The 20,129-nt window shown below is 50.6% G+C and overlaps 1 protein-coding gene across 2 annotated transcripts; it reads left to right on the top strand.

Moving 5' to 3' along the window:
- Positions 1 to 12,351: 12,351 nt before the first annotated feature.
- Rd3 (retinal degeneration 3, GUCY2D regulator) lies at positions 12,352 to 14,500 on the top strand. Of its 2 annotated transcripts, none has more exons than XM_027416582.2 (2): positions 12,352 to 12,647; positions 14,209 to 14,500. In XM_027416582.2, the coding sequence occupies exons 1-2, from the start codon at positions 12,352 to 12,354 to the stop codon at positions 14,498 to 14,500; spliced, it is 588 nt and encodes a 195-aa protein (XP_027272383.1). The 2 variants fall into 2 exon arrangements, with proteins under 2 accessions (XP_027272383.1, XP_035300907.1); XM_035445016.1 differs by having other exon boundaries at positions 12,352 to 12,587; positions 14,219 to 14,368.
- Positions 14,501 to 20,129: the final 5,629 nt, after the last annotated feature.

The following is a 20,129-nucleotide window of genomic DNA, read 5'->3' as shown; positions in this document are numbered from 1 at the left end:
TCTGAATCCTCCTGACTCTGCCTCCCTAGCACTGGGATTACAGGTGTGGGCCACCATGCCCAGGCTTTCATGTATAGATCAGTCCAGAGTTCGGGAAAGGGACACCCTGCCCCTCTGGTTGCAGCAGGTGAAGGGTTTTGCAAGGTGCTGGTGTCCTTTGTTCCAAAATGACTTCACAGAAGTTTTCATGGGAGAGGGGTGATTGCAGACTGGCAAGTCCCTCTTCTAAGAGGCAGATTCTCAAATTTGATCCCACTGCCTTAGTGATGAATGCATCCATCAGAGATCTGCTGTCACTGACATTTTTGCCTCTGTGTGGTTCCAGCATGTTACACAATTGACATTTTGCATCACACGTTTGCCCGGTGCTGCAGATGGCAGAAGATGGTGTCGGATTCCCTGGAACTGGAGTTACAGGCAGCTGTGAGTCACCATGTGGGGCTGGCAACTAACCCTGGTCCTCTTTAAGAGCAGCCAGGGCTCTTAACTACTGAGCCATCTTTGAAGCCCTAAGATACTGTTTTTAACAACAAGAACAAAAAAGAAATAGTAAAAAAAAATAACCATATAGAAAAGTACCAACATATGTATCTTGTATAAGCTTGAGAAGTGTTCAAAATGAGCAAACAGATACTTTTGTTCTCTGTAGCCTCAGGTGTCAGGGTCTGGAGAGTGATTCATTATTCCTTACGCACTTGTACCTTGTTGCTCTGCTGTCAGCTGCAGGAGTTTGTCTGACAGGATTAAGGGACTTGGATCAATCAAAAGAGGGAAGCCTAGAGTAGAACTCTGTAACTGCCCCAGGGCCAACTGCAGCACCAGCCTGCCTTGCTTTGAATAACATTTTAAATTACCACTTGTTTCATGTGTTCTTTCATGTGAAAGATGGAGACAGCAGTTATACCCATTGCACGGATTGGTACAGACTTAACATGTTTAATGATAATCTTAAGTTTTTGTAGGTGTGTGAGCTGCATAATGGGGTTAGCTGCATAAATCAAACACATATTAACCCCCTATGCGGCAAGCTTTGCAGGCACCCATGAGGGATTCAGACTTGATGTGGGGGTTGCATTGACCTCCGTCTAGTTGACTCAGCCTGTGCTTGTGCAGAACCGTGACCCTGTGGTCAATGTCTTTACAGACACCCTAGACCAGCGGTTTTCAACCTGTGGGGTGCGAGCCCTTTGGGGGTCAAATGACCCTTTCACGGGAGTCTCCTAACACCATGGGAAAACACAGGTTACGTTATGATTCATAACAGTAGCAAAATTACAGTTAAGAAGTAGCGACAAAAGTAATTTTATGGTTAGGGGTCAGCAGACATGAGGAACTGCTTTAAGGGTCCCACATTAGGGAGATGGAGAACCACTGCTCTAGAAGGTAGAGACTGAGAGATTCAAAGCCACGGATGATTCCTGAGTTCTCTAGAGGTGAATGTCTGCTCAGACAGAGGCTGGGCTGGAGGAGTCGGCAGGGGAGGGGAAGGGGAAACACGGGGGAAATGCACCAAGGGCTGTGGGAGAAACTGAGTTGATCCTCATTTGTGGTTTCACCAACAGCAGAACTCCAAATCAGAGCCGCCACAGAAGCCAGGTAACTGTTGCCATGTTTACCAGCTTGGGTGACTCTGGGGACTGGGGCATCCAGGAGGAGCACAGCTGAGCATCGAAGCTTCAGCCCTGGGCACCTGGGGCACACCTCCCTGGCGCCAGCTAAGCACAAACAGGTGGGAGCTCTGGTCAACAGGGAATTCTGAGTCTGCCCCAGCCAACCTGCTCCCAGCCACCCAGACAAGGAAGCTGGGAGGCTTCCCCCTCACAAACCTGGACGGCAGGGGGAAGCAACATGGGAACCCTGGGGTTTCTTTGGAGTCTAGTTCTGGTTAATGCTCTGGGCACCAAGGCTCAGGGCCAGGAGGCATGAGGGTGAGAGAGAGCAAGGTTATGCTCATTTCTCAAAAGATGCGGAAAGGGGTCCTCCCATGGGTTCAGGCTCCAAATGTTATCAGACTCAGGAGTCACCACCTGTGCCCCAAGCCAGGTCCAGCCACCTCTCCTCAAAAAGCCAATTACAAGAGCCAATTAAAAGGGGAGGCAGAAAAAGGGGACTTATTTAATGTGGTCACGCTGGGAAGAGAGACAAAGGGATCCAGAGAACCACCCAAGTCAGTCTTTGGTGTCCTGCAGTGAAACCAGAGCTTAGATAGAGACCAAGGGTATGGCAACTAAGCAGTCCTGGACGATCTGGGGCCCCGCCCACCACTGACCCACCCTTGCCTGAGCTTCACCTGGAAGGTGAACTGACAAGTTAGAGCTGGGGCCTTTTCCTTCTCCCAGCGTGAGAGTCCTGGGGCAAATTACCACATTTTATTGGGTCCATTGTTTTAGTTGTCAGGTTACCAGAGGGTCCCTTTTGAGTATCTTTTCATGGTCACCCATCAAACAGGTGTCCAGTCCAGATTTGGATCCTGAGGTGGGCCTTTGAAGAGGACCCACCCCCTTAGCTCTTCATTCCTAAGGCCTCTGGAACTTCAGCAATGCCTCCAAGACAGGGAGAGCAAACGGAGGACCTTGAACTCTGAGGGAAAGCCACCAGAGGACAGGAAATAGACTTCCAATAATGTGTCCTTTACAGCTGGGGACTACAGGCACAGATCCACCCACAGTCCAGGTGCTTTGAGAATTGCTTAATGTTCTGCAAATTACATGCAAATGTATGCAAACTCTATGCAAAATCAGGATCGCAAGGTTTCATCGACTGCCCTGAGGAATCAGGGGTTCTAATCCCTCCCCTTATTGCTGTTTTGGTGACATCATAAGGCAAGGAATCCAAGTTCCTTCATTTTGGTTTTGTGCAAATTTTTCTTATCCAAACTTCCTTCCTTCCTTCCTTCCTTCCTTCCTTCCTTCCTTCCTTCCTTCCTTCCTTCAAAGATTTATTTATTTATTGTGTATACAGTGTTCTGTCTGCATGTATACCTGGAGGCTGGAAACAGGCATCAGATCTCATAACAGATGGTTGTGAGCCACCATGTGGTGGCTGGGAATTGAACTCAGGACCTCTGGAAGAGCAGTCAGTGCTCTTAACTTCTGAGCCATCTCTCCAGCCCCTCAAACTTTCTTTTATGCCTTTTTATAGAGACAAGACAATTTGTCACTAAGTGGTGTTTCCCACATTTGACATCAGATAGCTCTGTGGTTCTCAACCTTCCTAATGCTGTGACCCTTTAATATCCCCGACCACATAATTATTTTCGTTGCTACTTCATAACTGTAATTTTGCTACTGTTATGAATCACGCATATTTTTGGGATAGGTTTGCCAAAGGGGTCGTGACCCATAGGTTGAGAACAGCTGAGCTAGATCGACAATTAATCCTCTCTATTCCTTTGCCTGGAATAAGACAGGAGCTCCTGGCTGTGCCTCAGGCACAAGTGAGCCTCAAAGTCGGGTCTCATTGTCTGGTGGCAGAGGGACCAGGATGTGGCTCAGGTCCTTCTCTGCCACCCTGGACACTGAGACCTGGCTTGAGTCTGACTCCTGGCCTGGTGTGCAGTCCACCATGGGGGGCTGCTGCTTTTCCCAAGGCAAAGCTAGAGATGTGTTTTGCTGTAATTGTTCTCTTTGGGCTGCATAGTTGGGGACGTTGATACATCTGTAATTCTGAAGCAGCTCCTCCATCGACAGTTTGCTTCTGATTTGTGTTAGAGCACAGCCCCAAGCTTTGTCTTGTAATTCCTGTTTCCAGCCCTTACTCTATGAGTCCCCATGTCTGGAAACTTTCACAAGCCACTTAGTTTCTTCGAAGAACCAAAAGAGGCCTCTGGCCTCAGATGCCCACTGGTGCCTGGACTCTCTGCATTTCCTGTGATTGCTTGGGCAACTCTGCTTGTTTCTGCGTGTGGTGGATGAGGTCGAGGAAGTTATAGTGCCATTGGTTTACCTTCTTGGAAAGGGCCAAGGGAACTGGTTTAAAACAAAACAAATAAAAAACAAAACACAGCTCTGGAGACTCTGCTGCTGCCATCTGGAAAATTCTAGAAACCAGTAGATTTCACAGAGGGCAAATTCCTAATCTCAGCACATGGTGGCACCTCACAGCTCTGTTCTTCTGTGGTGCAAGTCCCATCCCTCCCCATTCAGCCCAGCACTATCTTCTAGTATTTTGAGGCCTGTGGACATGCCTCTTCTCTCGAAGAGCCTTTGGGACTCAGAAGGAAACGTAACAAGGACTTCCACACTGCACAGACACAGGGCCATGGCCCAACAGCACACAGACACGGACAACAGCCTGCTTCTTCCTTCCTCCAGAGAACATGGGATATGTTTGGTGCTCTCACTGATGCTGGGTGGCATGTTGGGCCCAGGAGCTCTGGGATTTGCTGAGGCCACAGAGATGCAATGGGCTGGAGTGTGGTTTTGGCTTGCTTGCTGTTTGAGGAAGTTCCCAGTACTTCTGACACCATGACTTCAGCAGGTGTGGAAGTAAAGGACCTTCATTGCTCTGTGATTGGGGATTCTCAGGACTGCAGCTCAGGGACAAGGAAACAGGAGGTATGGAGAGGAGGTGGGACCCACTGGGTGGGGCTCCTCTCCAAGGCATCTCTGGATCTCTACAGACACTTGCCCACAAGACCCCACCCCCTCCCCGAGCTGGGAGTCCTGGGTCTGTAAGGTGGTGGCCTGCTTTCTCTGTCTTCATCCTTGGCCAGGGCCCTGGGGCTGGTGCAAGGCACACAAGTGGAAATTCCGTGGAGGGAATATGGAAGGGGCTGGACAGGCAGAGACAGTGTGTCTTGGGTGAGAGTTCTGGCTACTGTCTGGCCTGAAAGGACAAAGGAAGGCTCCCAGAGAGAACTGTCCCCAGCCCTGCTCCTGGCCCGTAGCAAGGCACCCATCTGACCCTTGGGAAGGGTGAGCTCAGTTGGTCACTCTTGTCCTGGCACTTGACTCAGGCTGCTCTGGCCTTAGCTGGCCTTGGATGGAAGCCACCTGGGAATGGCTGAGGAGGTCTCTAACCCATCCTTCCAATCCCATGTTAGGACTGTCACCATGGGAACTTGCCATGAGTTTGTTTGACCTTGAGACGCCTATGCTAGAGGAAGGCAGGCCGAGGAATCGGCACACTGCATCACCCTCCCAGCTGAAAACCTCAAATGTGCAGGCAGGAGGGCAGTTCCAGTCTGAGGAGTCTGGCCTGGCTCACATTCTCCTTGGCTGTGCTTTCTGCTTTATTTGAACACAATTGAATGAGACTCGTCCACGGCCACTCCCTTCCTGGTGCTGGTTCAGCATCCCCAGGGGTTTTTACTGTGCAGGCTGCTGCGGTTCACCCATGACTTTCTCAGTGCCCCTTCACACCCGAAAGGCACAAACGGGACTACTCAGGGCCTGTAGTCAGAATAGCCTACACATGGCACCGTGTCCAGAGAGCAGAAAGGCCAGGGCCTCGTGGTGAGTGGGGCAAAGGGCACAGAAGGAAGCCTCCCTGGACCTGTGCCTGTGCCTGCTGTGAGGGAAGGAAAGACAGAGAGGGTGACAGACAGGTAAGGGGAGTGAGAAAGGGAGAGACATGTCATCATGGGCCCCTGATGCCCAGAATAATGTCCTCCTGGAAGGAAGAGTGCGTCTACATTCAGGAGCCATCCACCAGGCAGCTGGAAACATCTGCCACGAGTAGGTGCGCCAGGAGTCGGGTGAGGTCGGTGGCATCTAACTGGGCGGTGCCGGGAAGGAAGGGGTTCAGATGCCTTCTGAGAGTAAAGCTCTCTCCCGGCCTGGTCTTGACATCTGTGTCAGGTCAGCCCTCTCTCGCCAGCTAATGCTGCTGCAGGCCAAGAGGCTTAGGTGGGTCTCCATGACAACTGCGGCTGGCCTGCCTCCAGGTTCTGCAGGGAGTTGTGGCTTAGCTCTGGGGACATACTCACACTCCACAAACACCAGCCCAGCTGGGGCCCTCCTCCAGTTGGTACCTTGGGTAAAACTTCTCAGCCGGGAGAAGCAGAGAGCATCAGAGGCAGCCAGCAGCGGGAGAGGGGAGGGAGGCTGCGAGGATGGTGTGCACCCTTCTACCTCTGCCCATATGCAACAGCTCAACTTTCTACTTTCCCTAAAGAAGATCAAGGCTGTCTTCTCCTAGACTGGGAAACAGAAAGCAAGGACCCCTACAGTGACATTTTCCTGGAAGGAGGTGGATCTCAGGTAAGGGAGGGTCTCCCCAGAAGTGGCAGCTTCCTGCCCTCACAGTGCCCTTAGGGGTCAGGCACACTTGGCTATGAGCTTGGAGGGGAGGCTCCCTGGTCATCTGGGAACCAGAAAGTAGGCTGACCCCAGGATCCAGGTGGCCATGGGAAGCCCCCTCAGTCCTCACTGGTCAAAGCCGACTCAGCGGGATCCTGGGGGAGGGGGAAGGAGGTTACATAGCCTGGCTCTTTCTTCATGAACTTGCGGGGGCTGGGGGAGGGGAGCCAATGCTGTTGTCTACTCTGGGCTGATGGAGAGAAACCAGCCTCGGTACTGACACAGGTGGGGGGAGAAAGCAAATCTCAAATTAGAGTGAGTTATCCATCTGAGAAACTTAACTTTAGCAACTCTAAAGGGCAGAGTCAAGTCTAGGCACACAGTAGGGACCAGGGAATGTGTGGTCCCCTCCATAACGGAGCAGTCGTGAGGTCCCAGTAAAGCACCAGCGAGGGGACTTGGGTGAAGGCGGACTCAGTGGGTGACATTGGGATGAAGGGGGAGTTTCTTGGAGATTGTGTACCATAGTCACACCTGAGTGCTTGCAGCTCTGCCTCAGTACGAAGAAAACTGACTGAGACCCATCCACCCACCCACCCACTCACCCACATACACAGCTACCCGTGCATCCATCCTTCATTAAAGATGCTGGGATGCTGGGTCCCAGAGCCACTGATCCATGCTGTCCCAGTGGGGAGCAGTGACAACCAGGCTCCAGGAAGAAATTGACCCTTAGAGTAGGGTTTGGGAGATGAATAGGTCTTTGCCAGGTAGGTGAAAGATCCATAGGTCAGGCCCATTCACACCTGGCTCGATGGATTTTTAGATAATTTTTCTAATGCCGAAAAGAAACAGCGCTAACTTGTAGCTGGTGAAATTGACCTTGGCTTCTGAAAAACAGCCAGGGAGAGAATTAGTGAGAGATGGCAGTTGTATATGCTCCCTTGGCCTCTGCCAGGACCCAGGGTCTGTCCTCAGTAGACACAACTGCTCTAAGAGGTAGCCCATGCTCTGGGGCAGCCTGTGTCAGGTGCCCTTAGGCTCTGGGGCCCGCAGACACTCAGCTGAGCTGCAGGAGCCCAGCTGTACAGGGGAGAGCCATAGCTGCTGACCTGGGTGTGGCTCCCTCTGGACCAGTAAATCAGGGTTCTTAGATCAAGGACAGCTTCCCCTTCACTGTGTGTCATGGGTGAAGATAGTGGTCCCCTCTAATGGTCTAGGACCATACCCATCTTCCCTCAGGATTCAGGGAAGGCTCGGAGCATTTCTAAGATGAAAAGGCACTGTCCTTGGGGATGTCCAGAAATGAGGGGAGGAGAGGCTCAGAGTATGAGCAGAGGTGGCAGTGTAATGAAAGGGAGAGGCAGAGTGACACCTGGGGCAGCGGTAGGAACAGGGGCTTTTGTGTGGACCAGCCCCAGGCACCAACAATCATTTCTCTTGGAAGATGGTGGCTCAGCTTTCCCTACACAGCCAGCAGATCCCAGGGCACCAAGTCGTGGGGTGGGGGTGGGGGCAGGATAGGCTTTCCTTTACTTCTGGGGGTCACTGAGGAAATGTCTTCTAAGTTGAAATATCACCAAGGCTGGATTAGAGGAAACCAGCTCTGTAGAAATGCAGCTGTTAAAATGTGCATAAAACAACTCATGACACAGTGACATCTGTGCGTTCCTAGAAACAGGTAAGAGTATAAAGTCTAGTGACATACCTAATAAACACCGTGCTTTGGAGTAATGGTGAGCGCACAATATTTCACAAATAGCAACTTTGAAGGGTCAGGATCACATTCATGGTCTTGGCTGGAGGTAAAGTCACAGATGTCATGGATACTCCGGGGTTATGTGGTGGTCATTCCCACCGGGAGGAGATGCTGCATTCAAATATTTTACATTTATTTATTTTATGTGTATGGATGTTTTTGCCTGCATATGTGTGGGCACCACGTGTGTGGCTGGTGCCCACAGAAATCAGAAGTGGGTATCAGACACCCAAGAACTGTGAAGCACCATGTGGGTGCTTGCCCTCTGCCAGAGCAGCCAGTGCTCTTAACTGCAGAGCCTCCTCTCCAGCCCAGAAACCTTACATTTTAAATTTAAGGTGGAAACAAAGTTCTTTTCAAGTTCATAAACTTGGTTTTCTTAGGACCCCAGGGAAGAGTCCCTGCACTAAGGGCCGGTGACAGCCACAGGTGGACCAGGCTTCTGACATGAACGCTCTCATCAGGCTTCTCTGATCTCACAGGAACCTTAAACAAGCACCCTTGCTGTAGCTCCTCTAACAGATGGGAAAATTGAGATTCCAGGGATCTAGACACAGGCTAGATGTGTCAGGTACGGCTGACACTCTCTCCCCGGCTCCAGTCTGCCTCATCTGAGACAGCAATTGTCCAAAGGGAAGGGGGCGTCTGAGATTACAGGGAGGGTGGGGCTCTACTCCTTATGGAAGAGACCCAGGGAGAGGAGAAGGGAGGAGCATCCATCCTGCCCCATTTTCCAGACTCGGGAGAGAGACATATCCCCAAGGTTCTCATGGGCCACCATGCTGGGAGTCCTTACAGTCTTGGGGCTCTCAGTGTATCCTCTTAACTGGCTTTCATTTCTTCTTTCCCTACTTGGTGTCACCATAGCCCAGCATCCTGCCTGTTTTCTCAGCTGCCTGGCAGCAGAGAGGCAGTACTCACTTCCAGACTTTGTACCAGGTTCTGGGATGGCAGACCCAAGAATCGCCTAGGTCACACACCGTCTTTTGAGTGTTGTCGAACTCTGGAGAGTGTGCTGCACAGTATGTTAACCCTGTGTGTAGATGGGAGGCCTGGCTGGTCAGGGAGAAGGAGACAGTGAGTTCTCGGTGGGGGCTTCCTGGATGTCCTCTCAGATGGTCACACACCGATGACAGAGGTACCGCCCATCCAGGAGCGCTGACTCCAGTGGAAGCATTGCAATAGCTGTCTCTTGAGATCTCCACCTCAGACTCCAAAGTCTGTAATCCAAGCATGTCCTACCACACTCATTCCCAAACACACACTGCTTGAGGGGGCCTCACATGTAATGCGGCGAAGGCATGGCACAGGCCTGGGGTCTGCTGACCTCGCGCCAGCCCAGCGCTCTGCCTGTGCCTGCTGGTAAGAATTCCGTAGCCCATGTGCTGACCTGCAGGAAGTTGGAAGGAAAGTACAACAAACACCAAACAAACAAACAAACAAACAAAAAAACAAAACAGCCAGGCATTGGTGGCACACGCCTTTAATCCTAGCACTCGGGAGGCAGAGGCAGGCGGATCTCTGTGAGTTCGAGGCCAGCCTGGTCTCCAGAGCGAGTGCCAGGATAGGCTCCAAAGCTACACAGAGAAACCCTGTCTTGAAAAACCAAAAAAAAAAAAAAAAAAAAAAAAAAAAAAACCCAAACAAACAACAACAACAACAAAAAACCAGAAACAAACAAAAAACCTCAGATAAAACAATTGTTTTTGCTATGTGTTAGAGTCACACTTTTGTGTGTGTAAACACACATGAGTGTTGTTTGCCTAAATGGTTAGAATGTAAGACCGTCCACATGCACAAATACTCCAGCATAGTCTCTTAACACTCCCTTAGACCCCAGGGCTGCCTCACACCTAAGGAAACCAGCATTCACTGCCCTAGACCCCAGAGATGCTTCACACCCAAGGAAACCAGCATTCACTGCCCTAGACCCCAGAGATGCTTCACACCTAAGGAAGGATACCAGCATTCACTGCCCTAGACCCCAGAGATGCTTCACACCTAAGGAAATCAGCATTCACTGCCCTAGACCCCAGGGCTTCACACCTAAGGAAAATGGCAGTCCTCCTAATATCCACACTGGTACCTGAGACTGTTAATGAGGCTGAGTGGAGAGCAGGCCCATGACAGGCTCTGACGTCACCAAGGCCCTGTCACAGGCTCCCATGGTGAGCTGGAGTGTGAGGGGCCTTGGAAGCTTGCCCAAGAGTTCTGTTCCTGGGGGAGCAGTGCCTACAGAGGAGGCAGTGAGGAGGCAAAACTACAACCTCCCAGGGCAAGTCACACACAGCCTGGCTGGTCCTGGAGTCTGCCTGGCCTGCCGCTGTCTAGAGACTGCCCTTCCCTTCCCCCACCCTCCCTCCCCACCCTGTGGCCTTAAGAGCTTAATCAGGCTGCCTGCCCCTGGAGCCCAGGGAAGCAGCTGGCACCTGGGACAGAAATAGCTGCAGCAGGAATCTTGCTGTTGGATCAGGGCCAGTGCTGAAGAGCCTGGGGGTGGGGAGGAGGAAGTTGAGACTGCCCTCCCCTTTCCAGTGAGACCCCAAGCTGAGCCCCAGAAGTTTAGAGTTCACAGAGCACAGGGGTTGGGAGGCCCACCCAGCCTTAGCTCCTGAAAAACATCTGCCTCTACAGACCAACTCAGGTCTCCAGGAGAGAGGGGCGGAGAGGGGCCAACTCTCCACAGTTGAGAGATTGAACACTTTCCAGTGTTCACTGCCATTTGTCTTTCTTTCTTTCTTTCTTTCTTTCTTTCTTTCTTTCTTTCTTTCTTTCTTCCTTCCTTCCTTCCTTCCTTTCTTTCTTTCTTTTCTTCCTTTTTTTGAGACAGGGTTTCTCTGTCCTAGAACTCATTATGTAGACAACGATGGCCTCCAAGTCACGGAGGTCCACCTGCCTCTGCCTCCCTAGCACTGGGGTTAAAGGTGTGCGCCACCACCACCTGGCTTGTATTTCATCTTTGGAGAACTGTCCATTCATTTCATCAGCCCAGTTCTTGACTCTGTCCTCAGGTTTCTTGTTTATTTTTTAAAATTATTTGTATATTTTAGATATTAATTCTGTGTCATGTATGTACCTGTCAAGTCTAAGGTTTCTGTCTGTCCTGTAGGCCCCTCCACTCAGTTAACTTTTCTTTGGTGTGTCAGGTTCCCTTGGTCAGTTGCTGGCCTTGTTTCCTGGGTAACTGGGACCTACTGAGAAAGTCCTAGCTTACACTCGTGTCTGAAGTGTTCCCCTCCTCCTTCCCCTAATGGTTATAGAATTTCTTGTCTTACACTGTAGTCTGGTCAATGTGGAGTTGGTTTTCACCGATGTCCTGCTCAGGCAGCCCCCTGGACACCTTGGACCATGGCTGGGTCTTCCACCCAGGCTCTTATCTCCATCAGCCCTTGTGTCTGATGTCTGCCCTCCCTCTTACCCACAACTCCTTCTCTGACCCCCTTCATCATCAGTGTTCACCCCTCCACACAGAGACTGAGTGTGCTCTTCCCCAGTCATGAGATGCAAGTCTCATGTTTCATGGAGAGCAGGGTCCCTGCACACTTTCGTGTTGTGTACCTCCACTGAAAGGCCAACGCTTGCTGGATTAGTGAATTGTGAACAGTTTTATCAGGGTAATGTCAACCCACACATTTCTAAGTGAACCATCCTTAGACTTCAGTTATCTGGAACAGTGTAAGTATCTAAGGGTGTGTGTGCATGTGCTGTATATGTGTATTGTGTGTTGTGTGTGCTGTGTTGTATGTGCATATATGTGTATGTCTGCTATATGTGGTGTGTGCTGTTTGTGTGCAGTATGTGTGTGCTGTGTGTGTAGTGTATGCTTTCCTCATGGATTTCATGGGGATATGATTGTGTTCTGCTGTATGTGTGTTATGTATGTTGTGTGTTGTTTGTGTGTGCTGTGTGTGTGTGTGTGTATGTGTGTGCTGTGTGCCCATGGACCATGGGGTTATGATTGTGCTCGGCTGCACACGGGCTGTTTCCTGTTTTGTTTAGGATTAGTGAGTTTTGGGGCGCCATTTCTCTGAGTTCAATCATGAGAATGCTCTCAGGACTCTTATCACCATGGCTGCACACATTATTTCTTTGTAATGTGTACTGTGAGCTAATTCACAACTGGTTCTCAGATGGCCCTATCTTGTTCTCCATAATGAGGAATTTTGCTCAGAAAGGTTGTGACCTGCATGAGGCCACACAGCTGTAAGGGGTGGGAGTGGGGGCAGACGTTCTCAGGAGGGACCCAACTCTCCTCTCTCTTTCCTGTTCTCTTAGGTTCTCCCCTAACTGACGAGGGGCACAGGGAAGACTCACACACTTCTTCTCTGTGTCAGCAGGGCCTGGGGGACCATGTCCCTCACCCCGTGGCTCCGGTGGAATGACACCCCACCCAGGCTGTCAGCCCGGAGCCCAGCTGAGATTGTGCTGGAAACTCTCATGATGGAGCTGGCTGGGCAGATGCGGGAGGTGGAGAGGCAGCAGAGGGAGCGTCGGCGTGCAGTCAGGAAGATCTGCACGGGAGTGGACTACAGCTGGCTGGCCAGTGCGCCCAGGCCTTCCTATGACCTCAGCCCTGGGGAGAGGCTGCAGCTGGAGGACGTATGTGCCAAGATCCACCCATCCTACTGTGGGCCTGCCATCCTCAGGTAACCCTGGCATTGGGCTGGGGACGAACTGTGACCTTACTGGTTCCAGTAGCCTGAGGCCCCTAGGATCTGAGGGTATGAGTGGCCTAGATATATCTTAGGAGGAGTGGGGTAGGAAACGTAACTCAAAAGGCATATTAGACCTGGGGGGGGGTTCACGTGGGGCTGGAAGCTGATCCTGGAGGCCCCAGGCTGTGATGGGTGAGGCTCAAAGTTCTCTTATGCCCAGGTGCCCAGGAACTTCCTTGTCAGCAAGGGCTCCTTTGTTGTCCATTTATCTTCAATGTCTCCTCCTTCTCCTGCTGCATCTCCTCCTCTTCTAGCCCAGGCTAGCCTAGAACTCAGTAGGTAGCCTCACCTGGCCTCAGATTCACAGCAATCCTGCTGTTTCAGCATCAGCATTCCTTCCTTAGGGTCTTTCCCAGGCAACCTCCCCAAAACTGTGTCTTCATTATTCTGTTTTCATCGCCCTTGAAACTGGTCAGCCTGAGGTGTGAGTGTGTGTATGGGGGAGAGGGAACATGCGTGGCTTAGTGAATGTGTGAGAACACGGGGCACCAAGTATGTGAAGCTTTGGCCCAGCCCTATCCAGACCTTAAACCACCTCCCTAAAGGGGCGGAGCACCTACTTCTGTCCCCACTGAAGTCCCTCCAAAACCCTGAATGATTCCAAAAGAACAAAAGTTCCATGTCAGCATTTCTTTTTGTAAAGGACAAATCTACAACTAAACACGTTAATCCTGACTCTACCCCCACTAACACTTGACCCTTCTGTGCTTTCTCTCTGAAACCCCCCTGAAAGGAGGGCCTCATTTCCCACTTTGGTTTTTGAGGTCTTCTCTCCAGCTGCCTTCCTTTCAGACTGCCATCTCCTATTTTCTCGATTATGCATGATGGGAGCCCCTGGAAATGCTTCCTTCAGAAAGGAATATGGGACTGAGGTCGAGAGCCACAGAGGGAAGGTGCTCTGGCCAGCCAAACCCACAGTGAGGGGGCTCCCATGATGCCTACTGGTCTTCGGGTCTGCCCCGTCTGCCCCTGACCAGTACTGGCCCTCTATAGGTGGAGGAAGGCAAGGATCAAATGGATGATTCTTGAGCTCCAGGGAGAAATCTAGGCAGAGGAAACAGCTTGGGAGACACACAAGGACCAAGAAGGCACAGCTGTCCTTCCTGCTCTTCCTGGGAAGTAGAAGGGACAGTGTGAAAGCACAGTGTGTCTGTCACCCTGAAGAGGCATGGGGCCGGGGGAGATGGGACCAGACGAGCATTTCAGAGCAGTCACCAGGGCAGGTGGGGCACGGAAAGACTCACACAGTCAGGCTGCGGTCTCAGTGCCTCAGTACTTACCTCTGAGGACTCTGGCCCTGCCCGACTTAGGCTGGCGTCAGGCTCCTTGCATATGAGCAGGAAAAGGCAGCCGCCGCCTTTCTCAGATGGGGCAATTGAGGCTCAGAGGTGGACAGAGCTGGGATTTGAGCTCAGGCTTCACTGGGACAAGAGCAAGGCGGGGAGTTGCCGGCAGGTGGGATGCTCAGCACATGGCGTCATGTCCCCTGCAGGTTCAGACAGCTGCTGGCAGAGAGGGAGCCCGAGGTGCAGGACGTGGCACGGCTCTTCCGCTCCGTGCTGCAGGAGGCCCTGGAGAAGACGAAGCAGGAGGAGGAAGCCCATAAACTGACTCGTCAGTGGAGCTTGAGACCCCGTGGCAGCCTGTCCTCCTTCAAGACCCGTGCACGCATCGCGCCCTTCGCCAGTGACATCCGGACCATCTCGGAGGACGTGGAGCGCGATGCGCCACCCCCACCACGCACCTGGAGCATGCCGGAGTTCAGGGCGCCCCAGGTTGACTGACCTCCCTGGTCGGTCACCTGCAGGAGGGAATGACAGTGACCGGTTGCGGTGCTGGAACCTCCCCACCTACCCTGAACAGGAGACTCACCAGGCAGCCCTGCTGGCCCACGGAGCCACCAACCTCAGTGGCGCACACACCTGCCTGGCCACAGGGAGGAGTCAGGACTTGAGCCCTGTTCCTCCCCAGCAAGGTCTCTGCTTTCCAGCCTGATACAGACACAAGGCCTGGTGTTGGAGCAGGCTCCTTCCCATTCTAACCCCCAACTTCCTCGGTGCCCCGTTTCTGATGACCAGATGATATTCACTGCAGGGGAGCCACAGCCTTGGGGGTCCAGGATAGCTGGTGGGGACCATAGAGAGGGTTCAACTCACTCTTCAGCTAGTGAGTGAAAAATGGAGCCTCCCAAGGGTCTCACTGCTTTTGCCTTAACTCTGATCCCTCCAATGTGGGATTGCTCCTGCCTCTGAGTCCTTGAATAGTGGGCTATGATGGGACAGGACCAAAGACCACATCTCCACCCACTTATTCCTTACCTATCCTTACCACCACATGGGTCAGGCTGGGGCCAAGTCTGCTCTCCAAGAGAAGTAGCTAGGGGTAGTTAGGATCACCATAACCCCTACAGTGTCATCATGTGATGTGTGGCCAGTCCAGAGTCAGGCCCGCTGCTGGAGCCAAGGCTGCTGAAGTCCAGACTTTTGTTCACACCAGCTTTCTAGGAAGTGAGGTCACCTATGGTGCCTGAGCCAATCAGTCCCAAGTAGCGTCTGAGAGCTTCATGCTCTGATGGTGTGTGTGTGGGTCACCTGTGGAAAATCTGGAAGACCAGGTACTCCCACACACTCTGGGGTAGAAGTGGGGTTCAGGGTAGTGAGTGAGCAAAGTGTCTGTCTCCAGCTCCCTGTGTGCACCCAGAAAACACGAGTGAACCTTGTAGTACTCCAAATAATGCCAGGGGAGGGAAATCACCCAGTAATGCATGGAAGGAAAATAGCCAGGTGGTGCATGTAGTCCCTGGCTCAATGGAGAGTCCGTCTCTCTGTCTCTCTGTCTCCCTCCGTCCCTCCCTCCCTCTCCCTCTCCCTCTCTCCCTCTCCCCTCCCCCCTCTCTCCCCTCTCCTCCTCTCCCTTCTTTTCAACTACTAGACAGGATCTGACTATTCTGGCTGGCTGGTCAAGTGGTTCTCTTGCTTCAGCCTCTTGAGTGCTGAGGCCACAGAATAAAAACCCTTTTTTAAGTGATCTGGTTTTAGGTTACCTCACTGGAATCTGGATAAAGAATGACAGGATGGCACAGACCTCTTATCCACCGTTGTCAGGATGAAGGAGCTGATTGGTTTGTTAATGTAATTACTTCCAAATTAAAAAAAAAACACCTTAAACATATCTTTTCCTGGAAGATATTGAAAAGTTCACTCAGTTGCCAAACTTTGGATGGAGGTCCAAAGTGACCTGTGTTGTGTGATGGGGGTTCAGTTCGATTCAGTGGATTTGTGGATGCTTCAACGCTGCCACCAAGAACTGAAAAGACTTTGAAACATGTCTGCAGTTGGGAGGAAATGTTGAGGGAGACGGAGCTTGTCAGGAACCCTGGCTGAGGCCCTCACTGGCCCAGATGTGACTGGAGGGAAGTTCAGAGGAGTCCTCAGGGGAGGACTACTGATTTCTTCTTCCAGGTCTCAACAAAGAAAAGGAAAACCTGAGGTTGTGAACTTGCTCTTGAATGGCAGGCAGCTGCGGCTGGAGTCCCTGTCAGCCTCCCCAGCACTGCCCTGTTTGTCCCATCTCAACTGTGACTAAAGATGGATTCCCTCTGTATGTAGCTCATAGCCTTGCCTGTTAAGCTGGGCTGGAGGTGTGTTACCGGATGACTGCATTTTATTTACGGTACTTTTTATTTGTTCTGAAGATCAAGCTAAGTGTTTGTCTGAATTGCTCAGATGGCTCTGGGGGATGTGGGGATTTTCCTGAGAACAAATGACAGGTGTGTGTGTGTGTGTGTGTGTGTGTGTGTGTGTGAGAGAGAGAGAGAGAGAGAGAGAGAGAGAGAGAGAGAGAGAGAGACAGAGAGAGAGAGAGAGAGAGAGAGAAAGAGAGAGAGAGAGAGAGAGGGTTGCTATACCCCCGACAGTGCTTTTTCTTGTCCACTGTTACACTTGAGATAGAAGCATCTACTTGACTTGTGACCATTCCGAGAGAGGCAGAGGCACCCACACTACAGTTCTGCATGGTGCAGTGATCAGTCAACGACAGACCATGAACCCGGCAGTGGAAACATTCCTAGTGCTGAATTTTATCACACTCCAAAACATCTGAGCATTGCTCATGTGTGACGTGGCCCTGGGACTGAAAACCCCTCCCCTGTGAAGTGCCTCGATGAGGCAGGCTATTGGCAAAGGTGACCGGCTGACTACTGTGTGCTCTGTGCTTCTGTTGTGACTTCAGAAAAGACTCTATTATCATAAAAAGGCAACAGCTGCTGGCAGGCCCTCAGTAAGAACCCCAGAGGACAGCCTGGTTGTCATAGAGGCCCTGTGTGTGTATTGTCACCCTTTCAGTGGGACAGGATGTATAGGCGGCCATAGTGATTATAATTCTGACTCAGGCTGGCAGGAGACAGTCTCTGAAGAACAGAGCCAGGCTGATGTGCATGTTTATGTCTTAGTTTTTAAAGGAAGTTAAAAATGTTTAAATGCAAAAGAGCTTATTGAAGAGGATATAAATATTTTTGGGAGCTGGTTAACAGCGCTGGGTACCCTTCTAGAGGACTTGAGTTCAATTACCTGGTGGCTCACAACCACCTAGAACTCCAGTTCCAGCAGATCCCATGCCCCGTGATCTCTGTGGGCACTACGAATGCCTATGGTGCATATACATTACACAGGCAGAACACCCATACACAGAAAATAAAACTAAAAGTTTTGAAAAAGAAATTCCTAAATGCCTGGGAGGCGAGCGTCTGAGAATGTCTCTGAATGCCGTTCTGTTCTCACAACAACCCGCATTTTCAGAGTGATTGGTTTCCATAGACATTCATTTCAAACTCTTTTTCCTGTCTTCAAAAGTTCTGCAATGCCTACAAGATAAAAGCCTTAAGAGTTTAGTTCTTTCTAGTTAGAATTCCTTTTATTTTCCTAAGTCAGGGAATCTTTTAAACATATAACTCCGGTAATAGAGAGCCCCAAACCTCCCAAGACTGAATACAGCACGTTCTATGAATGAGCACTTCATCTGCAGAGCAAGGTACAGCTTATATTGAGTGTCCAGAACGACGTGGCTCGGAGCTTAACGCCGGTCTGTGTCTACACCAGGGGCACGCTCGCTATCGCTCCCGGTTCCCACGCTTGCTCGGCGGAGACGTCCCCGCGTCGCCTCCCCGCGGGTGACCGCCACTTGCTGCAAACCTCCCGCGGACAGTAGAGCCGGAGGAACCCGGGGCCGAGCAAGGCGGGGCGGGACTTCCGGGAGCGCCCGAGTGGGCGGGGCCGAGGGCTGGCTCGCGGAGGGGGCGGGGCCGAGGCCCTCTGGGTGGGGGTGCCGCACCGGGCGAGCCTCCCCACGGGTGCCGAGCGGCGTCGGGCCAGCTTCAGTAATCGGTCGTGGCCGACAGCTCAGACCACAAGCTTTTGCGGGTTAATTTGCCCAGGTTGGACGACCACTTCCGTCTAGCGTGGGGCTCTCTCGTCTTTGTTCTTCCGGGGAAGTGATTTTTTTTTTCTTCTCGTTTTGGAGTATTTGTTTGGGGTTTGGCTCGGGCGGCTTTTGTTGTCGTGTTGTGGTGCTTGCTGGTTGATCTTCCGGTGTTTTGACCTCTGTGAAAAGTTTCCACACCCGGATAAGCCTCTCCGCCTTCGCAACAATCCCAGTCGTGGGGCTGGAGAGATGGCTCAGTTAGGATCCCTGGCTGCTCTTCTTGAGTTCAATTCCCAGCAACCGCTTGGTGGCTCACAACCATCTATAGTGAGATCTGGTGCCCCCTCCTGGTGTGCAGGCAGAACACTGCATAGATAACACAAATTTTTAAAAATTTAAATTCGTATATAGCCATTTTCCACCTCTGAGTGCAAAGATGTATATCCTTTTAAAAATAAACCATTCCTCTTTTCTCCCCCCCCCAAGACTTTTGTGTTCCAGAAAACTTCTGTCCCATAAATCTGACCATAAAATTTCAAGTGTTAAGATTGTCTTAATCAGGGTTTCTACGGTTGTGATAAAACACCAAGACCAAATGCCATGCATTTGAGAGGTTATTTGCGTTTACAACTCTCAGGTCACAGTCCATCACTGAGGGAATTCAGGGCAAGAACGTGGAGGCAGGAACTGAAGCAGAGGCTATGGAGGAGCGCTGCTTACTGTCTTGCTCCTCCTGGCTTGCTCAGCTTGCTTTCTTCTAGAACCCAGGGCCACCAGCCCAGGCGTGGCACCATCCACCGTGAGCTAGTCATTAATAAAGAAAATACCCCGCAGACTCACCTACAGGCAGATCTTCCAGGGGCATTTTCTTATTAAGATTTCTTCCAAATGACCCTTGCTTGTATCAAGTTGACAGAAAAAGTAGCCAGCACAAAGATAATTTGTACATGTAGGGAGAAAAAACACTTTTTCAAAATATACAACTCAACTGACAAATTGATGTATTATAATACTTTGTGATTTCTGTTTCTTCAAAAAAATTCATTACTTTTACATTTAACAAAGAAAAAAGAGGGTTAAAAATTCTGCTGGAATGATTGTTTAAAATTTAACATTTTTGTTAATTTTTATGTGTACGAATTCGGTTAAATGCCTGTACACTCTGGGGGAGCCGCTGAGTCATCTTTCCAGCCCTTTGCCGGGATGGTTTTAACACACACAATGCCCTGGGATTTCTCTGCTTGCTTTTCCCTTACTCTACCCTCCTACACCATGCACACCTGTAAAATTTGAAAGCAAAACCCCTTAACTGTTGAAAATCATGCATTAAAGTTGATTACTTATAAATATGAACTTTTGATCACCATGTGGGCTGCTAAATTTTATCTGTTACTCTTTGTTAAACAGTGTGAGGCAGACCAAAACAAAACAAAAACAAAACCTTGCTACAAATGTTACATTATTATTCAGTGTTCTTACTATTCTTTGAATATTACACTCCTCTCGTCCATTTTGTGTATTGTTTTTTTATATCATAGAGTCAGCTTTTGGCTTTTATTGATAAAGTATCTTGAATGCTATTTCTTTTTCATTTGTAAATACCTTCAGTAGTTGCTTATTTCTTGGGGTTTGTAATTCTTATAGAATCTTGAATTGATAGATTTCTTGAAAATTTTCTTAAAATGTTTGCTGTGAGGCCAGGTGTGCTGGCACACACCTGAAATATTAGCACTTGGAAGTGATGGCTAGAGGATCCAGAGTTCAAGATCAGCCTTGCTAGTTGAAGTCCTCCACTGCAGGAGGACATGTCTCAGAACAAGCAACGTTTGGTATGAAACAATGCAAACAAAGTTACAAAGTAATACCCTGCACTTCCCTCCAGCACCCATCCTCCACACTGTCTCACACTGGCCTCGGGTTCTGTGGTCCTTATCTCTTCCCTCAGATGCTGTTCAGGTTCCTCTTCCCCGACCCATGACACTCTTCTTGGGTGAG

Source organism: Cricetulus griseus, chromosome 5 (assembly GCF_003668045.3).
Source record: "Cricetulus griseus strain 17A/GY chromosome 5, alternate assembly CriGri-PICRH-1.0, whole genome shotgun sequence".
In the NCBI taxonomy this organism is placed as follows: Eukaryota; Metazoa; Chordata; class Mammalia; order Rodentia; family Cricetidae; genus Cricetulus; species Cricetulus griseus.
This window is presented reverse-complemented; position numbering and strand designations above follow the sequence as displayed.